General features: G+C 43.4%; 1 protein-coding gene across 4 annotated transcripts in view; it reads right to left on the reverse strand.

Annotated features, from left to right (window-relative positions):
• LOC135547584 (HSPB1-associated protein 1 homolog) overlaps window positions 1-23,919 on the reverse strand; it is a 38,405-nt gene that overhangs the window by 5,696 nt on the left and 8,790 nt on the right. For all 4 annotated transcript variants that reach the window (XM_064976708.1, XM_064976710.1, XM_064976707.1 and 1 more), the window contains exons 3-5: window positions 17,483-17,670; window positions 4,354-4,490; window positions 2,471-2,642 (exon numbers count right to left, since the gene is read on the reverse strand). In XM_064976708.1, the coding sequence (XP_064832780.1) occupies window positions 2,471-2,642; window positions 4,354-4,490; window positions 17,483-17,670 (497 nt within the window). The remainder of the gene's footprint in view (window positions 1-2,470; window positions 2,643-4,353; window positions 4,491-17,482; window positions 17,671-23,919) is intronic.

The following is a 23,919-nucleotide window of genomic DNA, read 5'->3' on the forward strand; positions in this document are numbered from 1 at the left end:
AGACGCATAAATATCTGATGTCAAGACAGACGCATCAATATCTGATGTCAAGACAGACGCATCAATATCTGATGTCAACAGAGACGCATCAATATCTGATGTCAAGACAGACGCATCAATATCTGATGTCAAGAGAGACGCATCAATATCTGATGTCAAGAGAGACGCATCAATATCTGATGTCAAGACAGACGCATCAATATCTGATGTCAAGACAGACGCATCAATATCTGATGTCAAGACAGACGCATCAATATCTGATGTCAAGACAGACGCATCAATATCTGATGTCAAGACAGACGCATCAATATCTGATGTCAAGAGAGACGCATCAATATCTGATGTCAAGACAGACACATCAATATCTGATGTCCAGACTGACGCATCAATATCTGATGTCAAGACAGACGCATCAATATCTGATGTAAAGACAGACGCATCAATATCTGATGTCAAGAGAGACGCATCAATATCTGATGTCAAGACAGACGCATCAATATCTGATGTCAAGACAGACGCATCAATATCTGATGTCAAGACAGACGCATCAATATCTGATGTCAAGAGAGACGTATCAATATCTGATGTCGAGACAGACGCATCAATATCTGATGTCAAGAGAGACGTATCAATATCTGATGTCAAGAGAGACATATCAATATCTGATACGTCTAACTGTTTGTCGGGAGCTTCATGAAATGGGTTTCCATGGCCGAGCACACAAGCCTAAGATCACCATGCGCAATGCCAAGTGTCGGCTGGAGTGGTATAAAGCTCGCCGCCATTGGACTCTGTAGCAGTGGAAACACGTTCTCTGTAGTGATGAATCACGCTTAACCATCTGGCAGTCCAACGGACAAATTTGGGTTCGGCGGATACCAGGAGAACGCAACCTGCCCGAATGCATAGTGCCAACTGTAAAGTTTGGCGGAAGAGGAATAATGGTCTGGGGCTGTTTTTCATGGTTCGGGCCCCTTAGTTCCAGTGAAGGGAAACTTAACGCTACAGCATACAATGACATTCTAGACGATTCTGTGCTTCCAACCTTGTGGCAACAGTTTGGGGAAGGGCCTTTTCTGTTTCAGCATGACAATGCCCCCGTGCACAATGCAAGGTCCATACAGAAATGGTTTGTCAAGATCGGTGTGGAAGAACTTGACTGACCTGCACAGAGCCCTGATCTCAACCCCATTGAACACCTTTGGGATGAATTGGAATGCCGACTGCAAGCCAGGCCTAATCACCCAACATCAGTGCCCGACCTCACTAATGCTTTTGTGTCTGAATGCAAGCAAGTCCCTGCAGCAATGTTCCAACATCTAGTGGAAAGCCTTCCAGAAGAGTGGCAGCAAAGGGGGGACCAACTCCATATTAATGCCCAGGATTTTGGAATAAGCTGTTCGATGAGCAGGTGTCCACATACTTACACTATATGACCAAAAGTACGACAGATGGAGGCTCATAAAGTTTGAGACATAAATATCACCCCCCCAAAAAAGATGCTAACATCTCCTGTTATTGTAATGGTGAGAGGTTTGCATGTATTTGGGGTATGAAATTTGTGCCTCTGTAAATTTGTCACTCATCATTATTCATGATTCATTCAGCCGTAATCATGGCAGCATCCACATGAATGTAGAAGTGTTTAGAAAAACATATTATATTCTTATTTACAATGAAAGTGGATGCTAACAATTACACAATACATTATATACCATTAATTTCTATTGGGCATAAAATAAACTGAAACCAAAACAACAAACAGCAAATGCATCCAACAACTTTGTAGAGTCACAAGCTTGATGTAATCATTAAGTGCTAGGAATATGGGACCAAACACTAAACCTTTGATACACATAAACCTTTAGTACACATAAGTGAATTTGTCCTAAAACCTTTGGTCCCATAAAAAACTTCAGTGATCTCAAAACAGTTCACTCAATATGGATGAAAATACCCTCAAATTAAAGCAGACTGTCTGCACTTTAACCTTAGTCGTTGGGACAGTTATTTTGAAATTATACAATACTTTTGGAGCGCAATATATAGCGTGTGCAACTGTCTTAATATTTTTATACAGTTCACTCTCCGTTACTCAGCACCTCTACAAACATTTTGGGGTATGCCTCAGCTTATGCTTTTGATCAAACCACAGAGACAAACATGTGCTCTATTGTATTTATGTAGTTCAAACACATTTGTCTCTGACGAAATATTTTCTCATAAATTAAGAGATGAGCACTTTCACAGTGTCAATTTGTACATATAGCTGTGTTTGCTGAATGGATTCTCTTTGATACACTTGTAGAGAGAGTTACATATGTTGCCCCTGTTGGACTGGTTTCCTGGAAAAAGATTAAACCTAGTCCTAGACTAAAAAGCATGCTCAAGGGAGAATCTCCATTGCGGTAGTTTTTTAGTACAGATTAGGCTTAATCTATGTCCGGGAAACTGGTCCAATGTGTTGTACCTGTCCAGGCTGCAGGGTGACTGTGTAGGCCCTGGCGTGTCTGAAAGCAGGGAACCTCTGAAGGTCTGGTTGGAGCACGTCCACCTGGCTGAACACACTAGACTCCTCATAGGGGATCCTGCTGGGGTACAGACAACTCGTGTCTGCAGGGGGGAACAGGTGCCAACGCTTCCTAAAACACAACAGGGCATCTCAGAGTAGGAGTGCTGATATAGGATCAGCTCATGTAGGATCTAGGATCAGTTTAGATTCATAATGAATGACTATTTATTTAAAAGGGACAGCAATCATCACCAAAGCCACCACAATGGTTACACCCTACGTAGCTGAGGAAATTTAAGAAACTATAGTTCAATACAATCCATCTCTATATTGAAAATATCATGTCATGCGAGTTCTTTGTTGGTTAGGTCATCATTCAATGTGAAAGGTTTCAACAGCCAATTTAAACCAAACAAGGATAGAGTGATCTTCATAATGTGAGATTTTTTGCTTTAGTCGTAGACTCAGGGCTCCACATGATAACTAATGTCTCTCTGTTCTAAAGAGCCTCACCTCATATACCCCCATCTCCCTCCCTCCAAATGGCTTTATTGGCATGGGAAACATGTTTACATTGCCAAAGCAAAATTACTTTATCTTTCAGGGGCCAGTGGAACAATCTGACTGTCTCACCAAGTGACCCCCCCCCACCACCTCTCAGCCCCTTCCCCCTCCCTAAGCCCACATTCCCCCCTTTCACTACCTAACCCCCCCCTCTGACTCTCACCCCTTCCCTTCCTAGTATCCGTCTCCTCTCTATCATCCAAAATAGGTTTTTTAAATCCTTTCCTCAAAGTTAGAGGGAACAAATGGTGGGTAGATCACTACCGTACAGAGCCAGTTCTCATCGAATGGTTGGTAGATCACTACCGTACAGAGCCAGTTCTCATCGAATGGTTGGTAGATCATTACCGTACAGAGCCAGTTCTCATCGAATGGTTGGTAGATCATTACCGTACAGAGCCAGTTCTCATCGAATGGTTGGTAGATCATTACTTTACAGAGCCAGTTCTCATCGAATGGTTGGTAGATCATTACCGTAAAGAGACAGTTCTCATTGTGTTGATTTGCTGAATCTATTGTCTGCCTCCAGCACTTCTTTCTTCTCAGCTATAATGCTGTTAGATTTTAATCTATAGTGCAATTCCCTTGGTGAAGGGGAAACCATCCATCGTCTGCACCACTACTACAAGCAGCTCAGCGGAAAGGGAAAAGTAGTGTGTGGTATAGTGAGGTATGTAAAACTGGGTTGTGTTCATTAGTGTTCATTGGAGCAAAACAATTTGCAACAGAAACCTAAAACAATGCTTCTTATTGGACAGGTCCAGCTCATCCTGCTCTGTTTCACTGTGTTTACCTTTATTTTACTAGGCAAGTCAGTTAAGAACAAATTCTTATTTTCAATGACGGCCTAGGAACAGTGGGTTAACTGCCTGTTCAGGGGCAGAACGACAGATTTGTACCTTGTCAGCTCGGGGATTTGAACTTGCAACCTTCCGGTTACTAGTCCAACGCTCTAACCACTAAGCTACCTTCCTTGTACCTGTAGTACCAGGTTATACCCATAGGAGTCCTATATAATTACCTTCCTTGTACCTGTAGTACCAGGTTATACCCATAGGAGTCCTATATAATTACCTTCCTTGTACCTGTAGTACCAGGTTATACCCATAGGAGTCCTATATAATTACCTTCCTTGTACCTGTAGTACCAGGTTATACCCATAGGAGTCCTATATAATTACCTTCTTTGTACCTGTAGTACCAGGTTATACCCATAGGAGTCCACCTTCCTTGTACCTGTAGTACCAGGTTATACCCATAGGAGTCCTATATAATTACCTTCCTTGTACCTGTAGTACCAGGTTATACCCATAGGAGTCCAGGTGGCACGGGGTATTGGCACCTTCGGTACCAATCCACAGTGTGCTGTCTCTCCCATTACGACCCGGGAACCCAAACTGAGACCACACTACATCCTGTAAGGCACACAATACAGTTCCAATTACTACCACTGTAATTATCAATCATAAAACATATATTCATACAGTTGCTACAGTCTCATATCAATTCCTGCTGTCATCTAATCGAACATTTATATATATCTGTAATTGTATACAACACAATTCATATTCATGGTACAAACCATTCAAACCATTCAAACATGACAAACTGCCATGAGCAGTTTCAATGTTATGGTATAGCAGTAATACATCCTCTGGAGGCAAACCTCCATTATCACAAGACACAGGTGAAAATGCAAACCCCATTCCCCATCTCATCGGTTGCTTAATAGACAGTGTAATGATTGGCAACAAAGTATGCATCCCAAATGGCACCCTATTCCCTATATAGTGCACTACTTTTGACCAGACCTCTATGTGCCCTGGTCAAAATTTCTGCACTATATAGGGAATGGGGTGCCATTTGGGACAAACACCACTGTATAGGAAACAATATGTTTGTTGTCTGTAGGCTCTTTATCAAACCATTTAGTCTGTCAATCATTTTTCATGGAAAAAATAAAATGTAAAAAAACTTGGATTCTGCCCAGCACCCAGGATAATGAACCCATTACCATATTCAGGCAACTGTAAATGATAGACTGTGCAATCTTCACTTTCAGCAACTTTTAAATGGCGCTATTCATCATGTAAAAAGGCCTCTGTCTGCCTGTCTCGAAGGCATGAATTTCGGCAGATCTGTCAAAAATGCAGGTCGCCCTATATGCATGTTTCATCATTGAAGGAAAATGAAAGAATGGAGTGGCCCGCTCGAACTAGAGTGAACTTTCAAGTCCTTTAGTGCCCAAGGACTAAAACGAAAAAAGCTGCTGCCATTGAAATGTCCCACTGAAAATGTCTGTGCCATCACGACAGCATATCATTAAAAAGAGAGAGAAAATGTCTGTGCCATCACGACAGCATATCATTAAAAAGAGAGAGAAAATGTCTGTGCCATCACGACAGGATATCGTTAAAAAGAGAGAGAAAATGTCTGCCATCATGACAGGATATCATTAAAAAGAGAGAGAAAATGTCTGCCATCACGACAGGATATCATTAAAAAGATAGAGAAAATGTCTGCCATCACGACAGGATATCGTTAAAAAGAGAGAGAAAATGTCTGTGCCATCACGACAGGGTATCGTTAAAAAGAGAGAGAAAATGTCTGCCATCACGACAGGATATCATTAAAAAGAGAGAGAAAATGTCTGTGCCATCACGACAGCATATCATTAAAAAGAGAGAAAATGTCTGTGCCATCACGACAGGATATCGTTAAAAAGAGAGAGAAAATGTCTGTGCCATCACGACAGGATATTGTTAAAAAGAGAGAGAAAATGTCTGTGCCATCACGACAGGATATTGTTAAAAAGAGAGAGAAAATGTCTGCCATCACGACAGGATATCATTAAAAAGAGAGAAAATGTCTGTGCCATCACGACAGGATATCATTAAAAAGAGAGAGAAAATGTCTGCCATCACGACAGGATATCGTTAAGAGAGAGAAAATGTCTGTGCCATCACGACAGGATATCGTTAAAAAGAGAGAGAAAATGTCTGCCATCACGACAGGATATCATTAAAAAGAGAGAAAATGTCTGTGCCATCACGACAGGATATCGTTAAAAAGAGAGAGAAAATGTCTGTGCCATCACGACAGGATATCATTAAAAAGAGAGAAAATGTCTGTGCCATCACGACAGCATATCATTAAAAAGAGAGAGAAAATGTCTGTGCCACCACGACAGGATATCATTAAAAAGAGAGAGAAAATGTCTGCCATCACGACAGGATATTGTTAAAAAGTTAGAGAAAATGTCTGTGCCATCACGACAGGATATCGTTAAGAGAGAGAAAATGTCTGTGCCATCACGACAGGATATCGTTAAAAAGAGAGAGAAAATGTCTGTGCCATCACAACAGGATATCATTAAAAAGAGAGAGAAAATGTCTGCCATCACGACAGGATATCATTAAAAAGAGAGAGAAAATGTCTGCCATCACAACAGGATATCGTTAAAAAGAGAGAGAAAATGTCTGCCATCACAACAGGATATCATTAAAAAGAGAGAGAAAATGTCTGTGCCATCACGACAGGATATCGTTAAAAAGAGAGAGAAAATGTCTGTGCCATCACGACAGGATATCATTAAAAAAAGAGAGAAAATGTCTGTGCCATCACGACAGGATATCGTTAAAAAGAGAGAAAATGTCTGTGCCATCACGACAGGATATCATTAAAAAAAGAGAGAAAATGTCTGTGCCATCACAACAGGATATCATTAAAAAGAGAGAGAAAATGTCTGCCATCACGGCAGGATATCATTAAAAAGAGAGAGAAAATGTCTGCCATCACAACAGGATATCGTTAAAAAGAGAGAGAAAATGTCTGCCATCACGACAGGATATCATTAAAAAAAGAGAGAAAATGTCTGTGCCATCACGACAGGATATCATTAAAAAGAGAGAAAATGTCTGTGCCATCACAACAGGATATCATTAAAAAGAGAGAGAAAATGTCTGTGCCATCACGACAGGATATCATTAAAAAAGAGAGAAAATGTCTGTGCCATCACAACAGGATATCATTAAAAAGAGAGAGAAAATGTCTGCCATCACGACAGGATATCGTTAAAAAGAGAGAAAATGTCTGTGCCATCACGACAGGATATCGTTAAAAAGAGAGAGAAAATGTCTGCCATCACGACAGGATATCGTTAAAAAGAGAGAAAATGTCTGCCATCACGACAGGATATCATTAAAATGAGAGAGAAATTGAATTACTATATCATTGTAGGCTTAGTTAGCTTCTGTTTTGCCGATGTAGCAAAGGAATTTATAAAAGATGACTTTCATGCATCTGTTTGAGATGAACAATTGTGTATTTTATTGTCAGGGTGTGGGAGTCACTTTTAGATCAGTTTATTGATAAATTAAAAATTCAAGTCATTACTTGATAATCATCCATTATTCTAGTGCTTTTAAAAAAAATCCATGATTTTTTTTCAATATATCTCCTGACCTGAACTGACTGAGTTTAAAGCCCATAGGTGTGTCAGTGCTTTGAACAAAACAGAGCAGCCCATGAGTTACAATGATTTTAATTGAGCAGAGCGGTGGCAGATCTAGGTGAACACTCCATAGAACTAGCCCCATGGCCTGAATCTGTCTAGCTCTAAACAAACCTAATTTTATTAGTCACATGCGCCGAATACAACAGGTGTAGACCTTACAGTGAAATGCTTACTTACAAGCCCCTAACCGACAATGAAGTTAAAAAAAATAGGAATAAGAAATATGTATCAAGTAATTAAAGAGCAGCAGTAAAATAACAATAGCTATATATGTACCAGTACAGAGTCAATGTGTGGGGGCACCGGTTAGTCAAGGTAATATGTAGTTATTAAAGTGACTATGCATAGATGATAACAGCACAGAGTAGCAGCGGCATAAAAGGGGGGAGGCAATGCAAATAGTCTGGGTAGCCATTTGATTAGATGTTCATTTGTGAGTGCTCTCCTCAGTTGCCCTCAAAGTTAGCCATTATTCATGGCAATCGTAAAACAAGTGATTGACAACTGTCACGACTTCTTCTGAAGTCGATGCCACTCCTTGTTCTGGTGGTGCTCGGCAGTCAAAGTCACCGGTCTTCTAGCCATCATTGATCCATTTTTCATTTTCCATTGATTTTGTCTTGTCTTCCTACACACCTGGTTTCAATCCCATTCATTACCTGTATTGAACCCTCTGTTTCCCATAATGTCTTTGTCAGAGATTGTTTCTTGTTTCAGTTTTGTGTTGTTTGTATTTGGTGCGCGACGGGTCCTCGTACCCAATTGGTTTAATTTGTATTTATGGTTTTGGAGTTATGTTTTATTAAATTACTCCATTTACCGAGTTTATTCTCCTGCGCCTGACTTCCCTGCCACCTATACACACGTTTGTGACAGAATCTCTGACTACCAATGAAGTCAGCAGGAGAAGGTACCTCAATACCGGAGGTGGAGGAGCGCGTCATGGAACATACGGCAATGATTTCCAAACTGAGCGTCGACATAGATCGCATTGTCCAGAATATGGACCTCTGGGAGACACAGCGCTGTGTATGGAGGGGGAGATGCAGCGTGGGACGATTTTGAGGAGCTCACCCGCTGTTTCCGGACAGTATTCGACCACCCACCTGAGGGCAGAGCGGCAGGTGAGCGCCTCTACCAACTGAGGCAGGAGAAGAGGAGAACCCAGGAGTTTGCACTGGAGTTTAGGACCCTGGCTGCCGGAGCTGGATGGAGCAACCGGGCCTTAATCAACCATTACTACTGTAGTCTACGTGAGGATGTCCGTCGGGAGCTGGCTTGCAGAGACACCACCCTCACCTTCGACCAGCTGGTGGACCTGTCCATCCGGCTGGACAACCTGCTGGCTACTCGCGGACGTCCAGATCGGGGTCTGGTTGTTCCATCCTCCCGCACACCCTCTCTGACACCTATGGAGCTGGGAGGTGCGGTGCACAGGGAGAATGGAGGGGGTTCCCGCTCGTGCACCATATGTGGCCACAGAGGTCACACTGCTGGTCGGTGCCGGGTTGGTTCCTCTGGCTATCGAGGCGACAGGCAGGGCACTTTGGTGTCATCCCAGGTGAGTAGGCACCATTCTCATCCAGAGCCCTCTGTTGCACATATGTTTGTCTCTGCTACCTTTCCTGAATTTCCCCCGCGTTCCCAGCATAAGGCACTAGTAGATTCAGGCACGGCTGGGAATTTCATTAATAAATGATTAGCTCATAGTTTAGGGATTCCCAGTGTACCTGTAAAAATGCCTTTCCCGGTTCATGCCTTAGATAGTTGACCATTAGAGTCAGGGTTTATCAGGGAGGCCACCACTCCTTTGGGTATGGTAACGCAGGAGGGTCACAGGGAAAATATTAGTCTTTTTCTTATTGATTCTCCTGCGTATTCTGTGGTGCTGGGCCTACCCTGGTTAGCTTGGCATAACCCTGTTTCGTGGCCACAGAGGGCTCTCACGGTGTGGTCGCGAGAGTGTTCAGGTAGGTGTTTAGGGGTTGGTGCTACTATGGTGGAAAGTCCAGACCAGGTCTCCACAGTGTGCATCCCCCCCAGAATATGCCGATTTGGCTACAGACGGCGACTCAATTACCACCCCATCGACGGGGGGATTGTGCGATAGATCTCCTGGTAGACGCTGCACTTCCCAGGAGTCACCTGTATCCCCTGTCGCAAGTGGAGACGGTGGCTAGGGAGACATATGTCTCTGAATCCCTGCATCAGGGGTACATTCAGCCCTCCATTTCTCCCTTCTCCTCGAGTTTCTTTTTTTGTGAAGGATGGAGGTTTGCGCCCGTGCATTGATTATCGAGGTCTCAATAAAATCACGGTGAGGTATAGTTACGCTACCTCTTATCACTATGGCGATTGAGTCAAGGCACGGGGCCGCGCTTCTTCACTAAACCGGATCTCAGGAGTGAGTACAATCTGGTGCGTATTAAGAAGGGAGATGAGTGGAAGACTGCATTTAGTACATGTCACCCTCCTCTGGTCATCATGGGATAGGTCGGACGGTGCGCTGTCTTGATGGGAAGTACTGGTGGCCCACTTTAGCTAAGGACGTGAGGATTTATGTTTCCTCCTGCTCAGTGTGCGCCCAGAGCAAGGCTCCTCGACACCTGCCCAGAGGTAAGTTACAACCCTTACCCGTTCCACAATGGCCGTGGTCACATCTGTCAGTGAATTTCTTAACTTCTTGAGTGTAGGGGGCAGGATTTTCGTTTTTGGCTAAAAACGTACCCATTTCAAACTGCTATTTCTCAGGCCCAGAAACCAGAATATACATATAATTGTCAGATTAGGATAGAAAACACTAAAGTTTCCAAAACGGTCAAAATATTGTGAGTATAACAGAACTGATATTGCAGGCAAAAACCAGAGGAAAATCAAACCAGGAAGTGGCTTTTATTTTGAAAGCTCCATGTTCCATAGCCTTCCTTCACTCCATTTAAAGGGATATCAACCAGATTCCTTTTCCTATCGCTTCCTCAAGGTGTCAACGGTCTTTAGACATAGTTTCAGGACTTTATTTTGAAAAATGAGCGAGAAAGATAACATTGCGTCAGTGGATAGCTGGGTGTTCGCATGAGTTTTGCTTGCGCAACAGAGTGGGGCAGTCATGGTCTTTCCCTCTCCTATTGAAAAAGTGACAGTCCCGGTTGATATACTATCGATTATATATTTTAAATACAACCTGAGGATTGATTATAAAAAACATTTGACATGTTTCTGTGGACATTACGGATACTATTTGGAATTTTTGTCTGCGATGTTGTGACCGCTCGAGCCTGTGGATTTCTGAACATAACGCGCCAAACAAATGGAGGTATTTTGGATATAAAAATAATCTTTATGGAACAAAAGGAGCATTTATTGTGTAACTGGAGGCTCGTGAGTGAAAACATCCGAAGATCAAAGGTAAGCAATTTAATCTATTGCTTTTCTGACTTTCGTGACCAATCTACTTGGCTGCTAGTGTTTGTAATATTTTGTCTACTGAGAGAGATGTTCTTACATAAACGCTTGTTATGCTTTCGCCAAAAAGCTGTATTGAAATCTGACACGCCAGGTGGATTAACAACAAGCTAAGCTGTGTTTTGCTATATTGCACTTGTGATTTTATGAAAATTAAATATGTTTAGTCATTTAATTTGAATTTGAATCTGCAATTCAGCGGGAGTTGATGAAAATGATCCTGGGATGGGATGGGATGGGTGCGTCAGGAACTGATCTTCCACCTTCACAGGGTAACACCACGATCCTGGTCGTTGTGGATCGTTTTTCTAAATCCTGTCATCTCCCTTTGCCCGGTCTCCCTACTGCCTTACAAACTGCTGAGGCTCTGTTTACACACGTCTTCCGGCACTATGGGGTGCCTGAGGATATAGTGTCTGATCGGGGTCCCCAGCTCACGTCAAGGGTCTGGAAGGCGTTCATGGAACGTCTGGAGGTCTCGGTCAGCCTCACCTCAGGTTTTCACCCCGAGAGTAATGGGCAGGTGGGAGTTAATCAGGATGTAGGTAGGTTTCTGAGGTCTTATTGCCAGGACCGGCCAGAGGAGTGGGGGAAATTCGTGCCCTGGGCAGAGATGGCCCAGAACTCACTACGCCACTCCTCCACTAACCGTTCTCCCTTTCAATGTGTATTAGGGTATCAGCTGGCTCCATGGAAAGTTGGCGCAGACCGACACCGCAGTGAGGCCCAGGTGTTTGCACCAGGGGACAGGGTCTGGCTCTCGACCCGAGACCTGCCCCTCCGCCTGCCCTGCCGGAAGCTGGGTCCGCGGTTTGTGGGGCCGTCTTCTGCCGAAGTCGATGCCTCTCCCTGTTCTGGTGGTGCTCGGCGGTCGACGTCAACCGGTCTTCTAGCCATCATTGATCCATTTTTAATTTTCCATTGGTTTTGTCTTGTCTTCCTACACACCTGGTTTCAATCCCATTCATTACCTGTTGTGTATTTAACCCTCTGTTTCCCATCATATCTTTGTCAGAGATTGTTTCTTGTTTCAGTTTCGTGTTTGGTGCGCGACGGGTCCTTGTACCCAATTTGTTTCATTTGTATTTATGGTTTTGGAGTTATGTTTTATTAAATTACTCCATTTACCGAGTTTATTCTCCTGCGCCTGACTTCCCTGCCACCTATACACATGTTTGTGACAACAAGAAGTGCCTACAATTCAATGTAAGAAATCACAGGCACAGACAAATTGCAGGATGACAACTTGCAATCCAACACATATTCTGCGGTTGGTGTTTTTTGTAATGATTTAAGTGACCATTGTGCTTTTAGGATTACTAAGGTTCCAAAGACAAACCCACGTTTTATTCGTAAGAGAAATTTGAGTGTTTTAATGAGCAGGCTTTCTTTCATGATTTGTTTTATTTTGACTGGAGCAAGATTGAGTTTATCCCTGATGTGGAAACTGCCTGAATTCTTTCATGATGGTTTTTCCCAAGGTTCGGGGTTAAAGGGCGGGATAATACATGGTTTTCTTCTGAGCTGTCTTGTATTATACACGACTGTAATCTAGCCTGGGCTAAAGCAAGGAAATCATGTTCTGATGCTGATTGGCTTATTTTTATGCAGTTACGAAACAAGTGTTATTTTCTTCTCAGGAAGGCCAAGTCTGAATATTTTATGTCTGTTACCACCCTGAATAACCCTTAGGTTTTGGAAGGCAAAGTATATGTCTGGTAATGTTAATGAATTTCCGTCATGTGTTTTGAAGGACTCTGTTGCTATATATATATATATATATATATATATGACAAAACTGAAATGCTTCAATGAGCACTTTGTATCATCTGGTAGGCTGTTTGATTCAGTGTCATCTGTCTCTGTACAACCCTGTGTGGATGAACCAGTGAGAGCTGGTCAAACTTTTAGCTTTTTGCCATTCTCAGTGCAGGTGATACAGTACATAAAGCCCTGAAATCCTTAGATCAGAGAAAGCCTGCAGGTCCTGATCTTTTGGATCCCTGCTTTTTAAATCTGGCAGCTGATTTCATAGCTGAACCATGTACATATCTGTTCAATCTAACCCTGGAATGTACTGACATTCCAAATATCTGGATATCAGCATTTGTCTAACCGCTTTTAAAAGGGGGAGATCCAACTCTTTTAAATAATTGTAGGCCAATCTCAAAGCTGTCACCCCTGATGAAAATACTTGAAACCCTTGTAAGTGAACAGCTAAAATGAACAGCTAAAACAGCTAAAATAGCTCTATTTTGTCAAATGTACCAATCGGGCTTCAGGAAGAAGCATAGCACAATTACAGCAGCCATGAAGGTTTTAAATGATATCACTGAAGCCCTTGACAAAAAACAGCACTGTGTCTCAGTTTTTGTTGATCTCTCTAAGGCTTTTGATACAGTTGATCATGCTATACTAAGGCAGAGATCGTTGAGTGTAGGTCTTTCAGAGCATGCAGTGGCATGGTTTGCTAACTATCTGTCTGATAGAACTCAGTGCACTCAATTTGATGTGCTTATGTCTGTTAAATTGTCTGTCTTTAATGGTGTGCCCAAAGGCTCTGTACTTGGGTCCTCTCTTATTCACTATTTATATAAATGATTTAGACAAAAATGTCAAATGCACAACTTCATTTTTATGCTGATGATACTGTTATTTACTGTTGTGCCTCGTCTCTTCCAAAAGCTTTCCAGAACATACTGTTCAACATACCTTGTGTCAATTGAAGCTTATCCTCAATACAGACTAAAGTAACGGTGTTTTCTAATGCAAGACATAGACCTCTGAACCATTCACCTATTACTACCTGTCAGGGCAAGGAGATTGAGGTTGTAACCTCATATAGATATCTTGGAATTTTAATTGATGACGGCCTCCCTTTTAAATTGCATATTTAACAACTTACAAAAAAATTGAAGCCGAAATTGGGATTTTATTTTAGGAATAAGGCCTGTTTTTCTTTTGAAGCCAGGAGGCTAATATCAGCTACATTTATGCCTTTACTAGACTATGGGGATATTTTATATATGAATGCTTCCGCTCAGTGTTTGAGATCAATTGACACTCTTTACCATGGCACTATGAGATTTATTTTATTTTAAACTGCAGAACCCTTACGCACCACTGCACTTTGTATACCAGGGTTGGCTGGCCTTCTCTAGTCACTCGTAGGCTCAGTCACTGGTATACTTTTATTTATATTTTGGGTTTACTACCTTTTTATTTGGGCATTTTTATTGTTCAGATATGTGGTGGGTACTCTCTTCGTTTGTTATACTCTTGTGATTTCAAAGGTTTTTACTAGATTTCTTGTATTTTTTTTATGTCGGTCTGTAATTTTTGTAATGACTTGGTGCTGCCTATCTTGGCCAGGACGCTCTTGAAAAATAGATTTTAAATCTCAATGAGCCCTTCCTGGATAAATAAAGGTTAAATAAAATACAAAAAATGTTTTTTTTTGTTTCCTTGATTATAGGATAAAGGTGCACTGTGTAGCATCCCTGTGTAGCACTGTGTAGGCCGTCATTGTAAATAAGAATTTGTTAACTGACTTGGCTAGTTAAATAAAGGTAAAAAAAAGATGGTGTCATAATGTATCATTAATGTGACGACTGCTATTCATCGAATAATTAATGGTTTATAATTACGTGATTAAAATAATCGGGTAATCATTGACCCAGTAACCTGGGGCACCATGGGAAAAGTTTGTTTAATGAGTTTCCGTTTCCCAAATTAACTCAGAATATCCGAATATGGATTTTACAACTTTCACTAATGAATGAATTTCCTCTACAGTCTCCTGAATGTCACATAATTCGTAAATCTGCACAAACCCGGGTCTCACTAAATCCTCCCGTACCACACCAACTGAGTTGATTATTTATTTACTCACAAGCTAAATGATAATGTAAAGATACACAAGCATACAGTCCAGGCTATTGATTAGAACGCAGTACAATGAAACAGGTCCCTAGCAGACCGACACGTGTTACACAAGATGGGAATTTAGAAAGAAAGAAAGCTTTGTGGGCCGAGTTCCGCTTAGTGAGCGATGTTCGCCCGTCGTCCCGTTCTCAGGGTGGTCGTCTACTTCGGTCGCGGATGTAAGTCTCTGATTGTCCACCAGATGTCACAATGTTCTTTTTCTTAGTAGTCGGTTTCCTTACCCTCGTTCTGTAAGAGGGGTCTTCTGAAGACGGTTAATCAGCCATGAAGATGGATCACCACTTTATTTTAATAATGTGAAATGTCAGAATAATAGTACAGAGAATTATGTATTTTAGCTTTTATTTCTTTCATCACATTCCCAGTGGGTCAGAGCTTTACCTACACTCAATTAGTATTTGGTAGCATTGCCTTTAAATTAATTCCTAAGTTAAGCTTTGTCAGAGATGTTCAGCCAACACACTGTTCTCAAATGTTTCGGGTAGCTTTCCACAAGCTTCCCACAATAAATTGGGTGAATTTTGGCCCATTCCTCCTGACAGAGCTGGTGTAAGTTTGAGTTTATTTTATTTATACAGGGACAGTGCACATTAATCAAAGTTTCAGTAAAAGTGACAGTTTTTGTAAGCCGGCTAATTTTCAACCGCAGTCCCTGGGCAGGTTATTAAAACCATTACAATATAGACAATCATTGAGCAGTGAGCACACGCAGAGCAACATAGGACAAGCAAGACATAGCATACAGACAGAGCAATATAGAACAAAAAGCAGCAAGGCAAAATTCATAAAAGCAACAAAGTGTTTCCACACCTCACAAGCTACAGACATAACTGAGTCAGGTTTGTAGGCCTCCTTGCTCGCACACACTTTTTCAGTTCTGCCCACACATTTTCTATAGGATTGAGGTCAGGGCCTTGGTGGCCACTCCAATACCTTGACTTTTTTGTCCTAAAGCCATTTTGCCACACCTTTGGAAGTATGCTTGGGGCCATTTGCGACCAAGCTTGAACTACCTGACTGATGTCTTGATGTTGCTTCAATATATCCACAAAATTTTACTTCCCCATGATGCCATCTATTTTTTTAAATGCACCAGTCCCTCCTGCAGCAAAGCCCCCCCACAACATGATGCTGCCCCCTGTGCTTTTTCCTCCAAACATAACAATGGTCATTATGGCCAAACAGTTCTATATTTATTTTATCAGACCAGAGGATATTTCTCCAAAAAGTACAATCTTTGTCCCCATGTGCAGTTGCAAACCTTTGTCTGGCTTTTTTATGGTGGTTTTGAAGCAGTGGTTTCGGAGGACGCGTGGCTTTCGACCTTCGTCTCTCCCGAGCCCGTACGGGAGTTGTAGCGATGAGACAAGACTACGAACAATTGGATACCACAAAATTGGGGAGAAAAGTAAAATAAAAAAAATGAAAATAATATTAATGTTCCAACCGGAGAATTCCTGTCTCTGTAGAAAAGCAATGGAACGCAAGCTAACTTTCACATGACCGCGCATCACGAGCTCGTGGCAATCTGCCAGACACCTGGCTCAATCCCCTCATTCGCCTCCACTTCACAGTAGAAGCCTCAAACAAAGTTCTAAAGACTGTTGACATCTAGTGGAAGCCTTAGGAAGTGCAACATGACCAATATCCCACTATCTTCAATAGGGAATAAGTTGAAAAACAACCAACCTCAGATTTCCCACTTCCTGGTTGGATTGTTCTCAGGTTTTCGCCTGCCATATGAGTTCTGTTAAACTCACAGACATCATTCAAACAGTTTTAGAAACATCAGAGTGTTTTCTATCCAAACATACTATTTATATGCATTTGTTAGCTTTTATTGCTGAGTAGCAGGCCGTTTACTCTGGGCACCTTATTCATCCAAGCTACTCAATTCTGCCCTCCAGTCACCAAGAAGTTAACTCACATGTTTTATACCCCCGGGCAAAAAGGGGCGTTTCTGTCTTCATGGCAAGTTCTCTGGGGCGTATCTAGTTACGAGGCAAGGATTCACAGTTCATCTTTACAAAAACATGCTCTTTGATCTGGATATTTTCTACACAAACGCACAGTAAGTAAACATCATGTACATATTATGAAAGCTCTTCAAGTTAATGTTTTCGTTATAATGTTGTCTTAACTTTTAGTTAAAAAAATGACATTGATTTTCATATTCCATCTATCATTGTTACCACCAATTTGGCTGTTAAAATATATTGTCCCAAAGTCCATTTATTGCATGTTACCGTTCTGAGGTAGATTCTCCATAGACCCACTTTACATTCTAATCCTCCACATTGAGAGGACAAAGGATTTGTCTACTGCCTTATGGTTTACAATGAGCATGAGGTGTCATAACCCCCCCCCCCATCAATCTCTCTCCCCCACTGCGGGGCTGAGAGATGTCTCTGTAGGACTGTGATCCACTGTAACCTGACCCGAACAGTCGTGACAAGTGTGTGTGTCAAACAGAGAGTGTGTTACCTCAAACATGGAGGGCTTTTCTTGAAGCAGCAGTGCAATGTATTTGTAGTCTGCATAGGCCCAGTACAGAGAGAGGGGGTAGTTCGAGAAACACCCCACATCTTCTGCACGAGTCTGACCCTCTGTCCAGGACTGAAACTCCTCCAGTTTGGCCTCCACATATGAGCATTGAGTCTCAAAAAGAGGTGCTTTGACATAAAAAAAAGATAGAGGGACAGTTGGAGAGAGAGAAAAAGCCAAAGAGAGTGATAGAAAAGAGACAATGAAAGACAGACAGAGGAGAGAGAGAGAGACAATCATGATAACATGTAATGCGCTTCAATAAAGCTATTAAATCAATAAATTCCATGTCTAAACAACATTTTTAATCAAAAGACTATTATAAAGACTCGACATTTTATTTACACCCTGATTTCAATCATCTAGGCATATTCTCTATTGGCTTCTCAATTGGATTTAGTCTGGTTGAACAATGTTTCAGTACCACGTGGCGGTATTAAAATGTATAATCAACCATGTTAAATTATACCTTGTCTGCCGTTGTCACAAATGATGTAGCTGTAATTGATTTAGCAGTCAAATTACCCCAGCTCCATATTATTGGAGGATACAGTCTCTATTGTTGCCCTTGAAATACATTATATCTTTAACATAGACTACTTAAGGCTGGCAGACCAAGGGCAATATTTATGCTACCAATGTACAAAGCAACTTTTATGGAGCTTTATTTAAGACCATATCCAACTGCAAAACTTGCCAGAGACGACTGGAGGAAGCTTGAGGTCAACTGTTCTGCAGCTGAACAATGACTAATAGGCCATTAACAATGGCTTGAAAACATTGGGAAGGCACAATTTATCACCACCAAAGCAGAACTAAACTAAACATGGGCATACATTTGCAGTTTTCTACCATATTTTATTTGACCTTTATGAACATAAATTGTTATATACAACAGTAAACAACAAGGTCTTTGGTCTCAAAGAGGCAACTTATCAAGGAGAAATATTAACAACAACATAGCCATGCAGGATGCATAGCACAGTGCTCAATGGCTGACTGCACTTCAATTATGATGACTGGTGGAGTAGAATATCTTCATGACAATGCCTAAAAAGTTTAGTGTACATTGCCTAAAGTTGTTAGTCTCAGCAGCTGAGGTGATGCAAAGTACTCTGAAACACAATCAAAACTAACTGCAAATGCATCCAACAAGTTTGTAGAGTCAAAAGCTTGATGTAAATCACTGCATGCTAGGAATATGGGACCAAATACTAACATTTTGACTACTTTATTTATAAGAACTTTTAGGGATGGCAATCATTTCGATTCCTACCTTTGAGAAAAAAAGTATCACTTGTTAAACAGTATTAGTTGTTGGACACGGTGTTAACAAACCTCCAGACAAGCTTCAATGCCATACAACACTCCTTCCGTGGCCTCCAACTGCTCTTAAATGCAAGTAAAACTAAATGCATGCTCTTCAACCGATCACTGCCCACACATCTAGCATCACTACTCTGGACGGTTCTGACTTAGAATATGTGGACAACTACAAATACCTAGGTGTCTGGGTAGACTGTAAACTCTCCTTCCAGACTCATATTAAGCATCTCCGATCCAAAATTAAATCTAGAATCAGCTTCCTATTTCGCAAACAAAGTCTTTACTGAAGACTCATCTCTTCAGTGGGTCATATGATTGAGTGTCGTCTGGCCCAGGAGTGGGAAGGTGAACGGAAAGGCTCTGGAGCAATGAACCGCCCTTGCTGTCTCTGCCTGGCCGGTTCCCCTCTTTCCACTGGGATTCTCTGCCTCTAACCCTATTACAGGGGCTGAGTCACTGGCTTACTGGGGCTCTCTCATGCCATCCCTGGAAGGGGTGCGTCACCTGAGTGGGTTGATTCACTGATGTGGTCATCCTGTCTGGGTTGGCAATATTTGGGTTGTGCCATGGCGGAGATCTTTGTGGGCTATACTCAGCTTTGTCTCAGGATGGTAAGTTGGTGGTTGAAGATATCCCTTTTTTGGTGTGGGGGCTGTGCTTTGGCAAAGTGGGTGGGGTTATATCCTTCCTGTTTGGCCCTGCCCGGGGGTGTCCTCGGATGGGGCCACAGTGTCTCCTGACCCCTCCTGTCTCAGCCTCCAGTATTTATGCGTCGGGGGGCTGGGGTCAGTTTGTTATATCTGGAGTACTTCTCCTGTCCAATCTGGTGTCCTGTGTGCATATATATTCTCTCTCTCTCTCTCTCTCTCTCTCTCTCTCTCTCTCTCTCTCTCTCTCTCTCTCTCTCTCTCTGAGCCCTAGTACCATGCCCCAGGACTACCTGACATGACGACTCCTTGCTGTCCCCAGTCCACCTGCCCGTGCTGCTGCTCCAGTTTCAACTGTTCTGCCTTAATATTATTCGACCATGCTGGTCATTTATGAACATTTGAACATCTTGGCCATGTTCTGTTATAATCTCTACCTGGCACAGCCAGAAGAGGACTGGCCACCCCACATAGCCTGGTTCCTCTCTAGGTTTCTTCCTAGGTTTTGGCCTTCTAGGGAGTTTTTCCTAACCACCGTGATTCTACACCTGCATTGCTTGCTGTTTGGGGTTTTAGGCTGGGTTTCTGTACAGCACTTTGAGATATCAGCTGATGTACGAAGGGCTATATAAATAAATTGTCCTGTCTGGGTTGATTTCACTCATGCTGCCAAACATACCCTCGTAAAACTGACTATCCTACCAATCCTTGACTTTGGCGATGTCATTTACAAAATAGCCTCCAACACTTTACTCAGCAAATTGGATGTAGTCTATCACAGTGCCATTTGTCTTGTCACCAAAGCCCCACATACTACCCACCACTGTGACCTGTATGCTCTCGTTGGCTGGCCCTCGCTACATATTCGTCGCAAAACACACTGGTTCCAGGTCATCGATAAGTCTTTGCTAGGTAAAGCCCCACCTTATCTCAGCTCACTGGTCAGCATAGCAGCACCCACCCGTAGCACGCACTCCAGCAGGTATATTACACTGGTCATCCCCAAAGCCAACTCCTCCTTTGGCCACCTTTCCTTCCAGTTCTCTGCTGCCAATGAATGGAATGAATTGCAAAAAACAACAACAATGAAGCTGGAGTCATATCTCCCTCACTAACTTTAAGCATCGGCTGTCAGAGCAGCATACCGATCATTGCACCTGTACACAGGCCATCTGTAAATAGCCCACCCAACTACCTCATCCCAATATTGTTATTTATTTTTTGCTCCTTTGCACCCCAGTATCTCTACTTGCACATTCATCTTCTGCACATCTATCACTCCAATGTTTAATTGCTAAATTGTAATTATTTTGCCACTATGGCCTAGTTATTGCCTTACCCCCCTAATCTTACTTCATTTGCACACACTGTATATAGACTTTTCATTTGTTTACTCCATGTGTAACTCTGTTGTTGTTTGTGTCGCATTGCTTTGCTTTATCTTGGCCAGGTCGCAGTTGTAAATGAGAACTTGTTCTCATCTTGCCTACCTGGTTAAATAAAGGTGGAAAAAAAATCAAATAAATCTGAGCAATTGTATTAGTATAAATAACGTAATTCCCAACTTTTGGGGGGCATATGATAGGTTAGCTGGCCAGCTATTGTCGTTCTTTTAACGTAGCTAGCCAGCTAGCCCCCGAATAGCAGCACTGTAGAAACTATTACAGTACAACGGTTTGATTTGTTTGATCGTAGCTAGCTAGCTACATAGCCGTCTTTGTATCTAAGACAATTGTGTAGCCTAGAGCGATTTTCTAGGTTAGCTAGCCAGCTATTGTCGTTCTTTTAAGGTAACGTAACGCAATCAACCTGCTAGCTAGCCAGCTAGCCCCCGAATAGCAGCACTGTAGAAACTATTACACTCGACGGAACGACTTGATTAGTGTAGTGTCAACATCGCAGCCACTACCAGCTAGCCTACTAAGTCAACAACGCAGCCACTGCCAGCTAGCCTACTCCAGCAGTACTGTAGCATTTCAATCATTTTAGTCAATAAGATTCTTGCTACGTAAGCTTAACTTTCTGAACATTCGAGACGTGTAGTCCACTTGTCATTCCAATCTCCTTTGCATTAGCGTAGCCTCTTCTGTAGCCTGTCAACTATGTGTCTATCTATCCCTGTTCTCTCCTCTCTGCACAGACCATACAAACGCTCCACACCGCGTGGCCGCGGCCACCCTAATCTGGTGGTCCCAGCGCGCACGACCCACGTGGAGTTCCAGGTCTCCGGTAGCCTCTGGAACTGCCGATCTGCGGCCAACAAGGCAGAGTTCATCTCAGCCTATGCCTCCCTCCAGTCCCTCGACTTCTTGGCACTGACGGAAACATGGATCACCACAGATAACACTGCTACTCCTACTGCTCTCTCTTCGTCCGCCCACGTGTTCTCGCACACCCCGAGAGCTTCTGGTCAGCGGGGTGGTGGCACCGGGATCCTCATCTCTCCCAAGTGGTCATTCTCTCTCTCTCCCCTTACCCATCTGTCTATCGCCTCCTTTGAATTCCATGCTGTCACAGTTACCAGCCCTTTCAAGCTTAACATCCTTATCATTTATCGCCCTCCAGGTTCCCTCGGAGAGTTCATCAATGAGCTTGATGCCTTGATAAGCTCCTTTCCTGAGGACGGCTCACCTCTCACAGTCCTGGGCGACTTTAACCTCCCCACGTCTACCTTTGACTCATTCCTCTCTGCCTCCTTCTTTCCACTCCTCTCCTCTTTTGACCTCACCCTCTCACCTTCCCCCCTACTCACAAGGCAGGCAATACGCTCGACCTCATCTTTACTAGATGCTGTTCTTCCACTAACCTCATTGCAACTCCCCTCCAAGTCTCCGACCACTACCTTGTATCCATTTCCCTCTCGCTCTCATCCAACACTTCCCACACTGCCCCTACTCGGATGGTATCGCGCCGTCCCAACCTTCGCTCTCTCTCCCCCGCTACTCTCTCCTCTTCCATCCTATCATCTCTTCCCACTGCTCATACCTTCTCCAACCTATCTCCTGATTCTGCCTCCTCAACCCTCCTCTCTTCCCTTTCTGCATCCTTTGACTCTCTATGTCCCCTATCCTCCAGGCCGGCTCGGTCCTCCCCTCCCGCTCCGTGGCTCGATGACTCATTGCGAGCTCACAGAACAGAGCTCCGGGCAGCCGAGCGGAAATGGAGGAAAACTCGCCTCCCTGCGGACCTGGCATCCTTTCACTCCCTCCTCTCTACATTTTCCTCCTCTGTCTCTGCTGCTAAAGCCACTTTTTACCACTCTAAATTCCAAGCATCTGCCTCTAACCCTAGGAAGCTCTTTGCCACCTCCTCCTCCCTCCTGAATCCTCCCCCCCTCCCCCTCCTCCCTCTCTGCAGATGACTTCGTCAACCATTTTGAAAAGAAGGTCGACGACATCCGATCCTCGTTTGCTAAGTCAAACGACACCGCTGGTTCTGCTCACACTGCCCTACCCTGTGCTCTGACCTCTTTCTCCCTCTCTCTCCAGAAGAAATCTCGCTTCTTGTGACGGCCGGCCGCCCAACAACCTGCCCGCTTGACCCTATCCCTCCTCTCTTCTCCAGACCATTTCCGGAGACCTTCTCCCTTACCTCACCTCGCTCATCAACTCATCCCTGACCGCTGGCTACGTCCCTTCCGTCTTCAAGAGAGCGAGAGTTGCACCCCTTCTGAAAAAACCTACACTCGATCCCTCCGATGTCAACAACTACAGACCAGTATCCCTTCTTTCTTTTCTCTCCAAAACTCTTGAACGTGCCGTCCTTGGCCAGCTCTCCCGCTATCTCTCTCAGAATGACCTTCTTGATCCAAATCAGTCAGGTTTCAAGACTAGTCATTCAACTGAGACTGCTCTTCTCTGTATCACGGAGGCGCTACGCACTGCTAAAGCTAACTCTCTCTCCTCTGCTCTCATCCTTCTAGACCTATCGGCTGCCTTCGATACTGTGAACCATCAGATCCTCCTCTCCACCCTCTCCGAGTTGGGCATCTCCGGCGCGGCCCACGCTTGGATTGCGTCCTACCTGACAGGTCGCTCCTACCAGGTGGCGTGGCGAGAATCTGTCTCCTCGCCACGCGCTCTCACCACTGGTGTCCCCCAGGGCTCTGTTCTAGGCCCTCTCCTATTCTCGCTATACACCAAGTCACTTGGCTCTGTCATAACCTCACATGGTCTCTCCTATCATTGCTATGCAGACGACACACAATTAATCTTCTCCTTTCCCCCTTCTGATGACCAGGTGGCGAATCGCATCTCTGCATGTCTGGCAGACATATCAGTGTGGATGACGGATCACCACCTCAAGCTGAACCTCGGCAAGACGGAGCTGCTCTTCCTCCCGGGGAAGGACTGCCCGTTCCATGATCTCGCCATCACGGTTGACAACTCCATTGTGTCCTCCTCC

The sequence above is a fragment of the Oncorhynchus masou genome, chromosome 10 (assembly GCF_036934945.1).
Source record: "Oncorhynchus masou masou isolate Uvic2021 chromosome 10, UVic_Omas_1.1, whole genome shotgun sequence".
Classification (NCBI taxonomy): domain Eukaryota; kingdom Metazoa; phylum Chordata; class Actinopteri; order Salmoniformes; family Salmonidae; genus Oncorhynchus; species Oncorhynchus masou.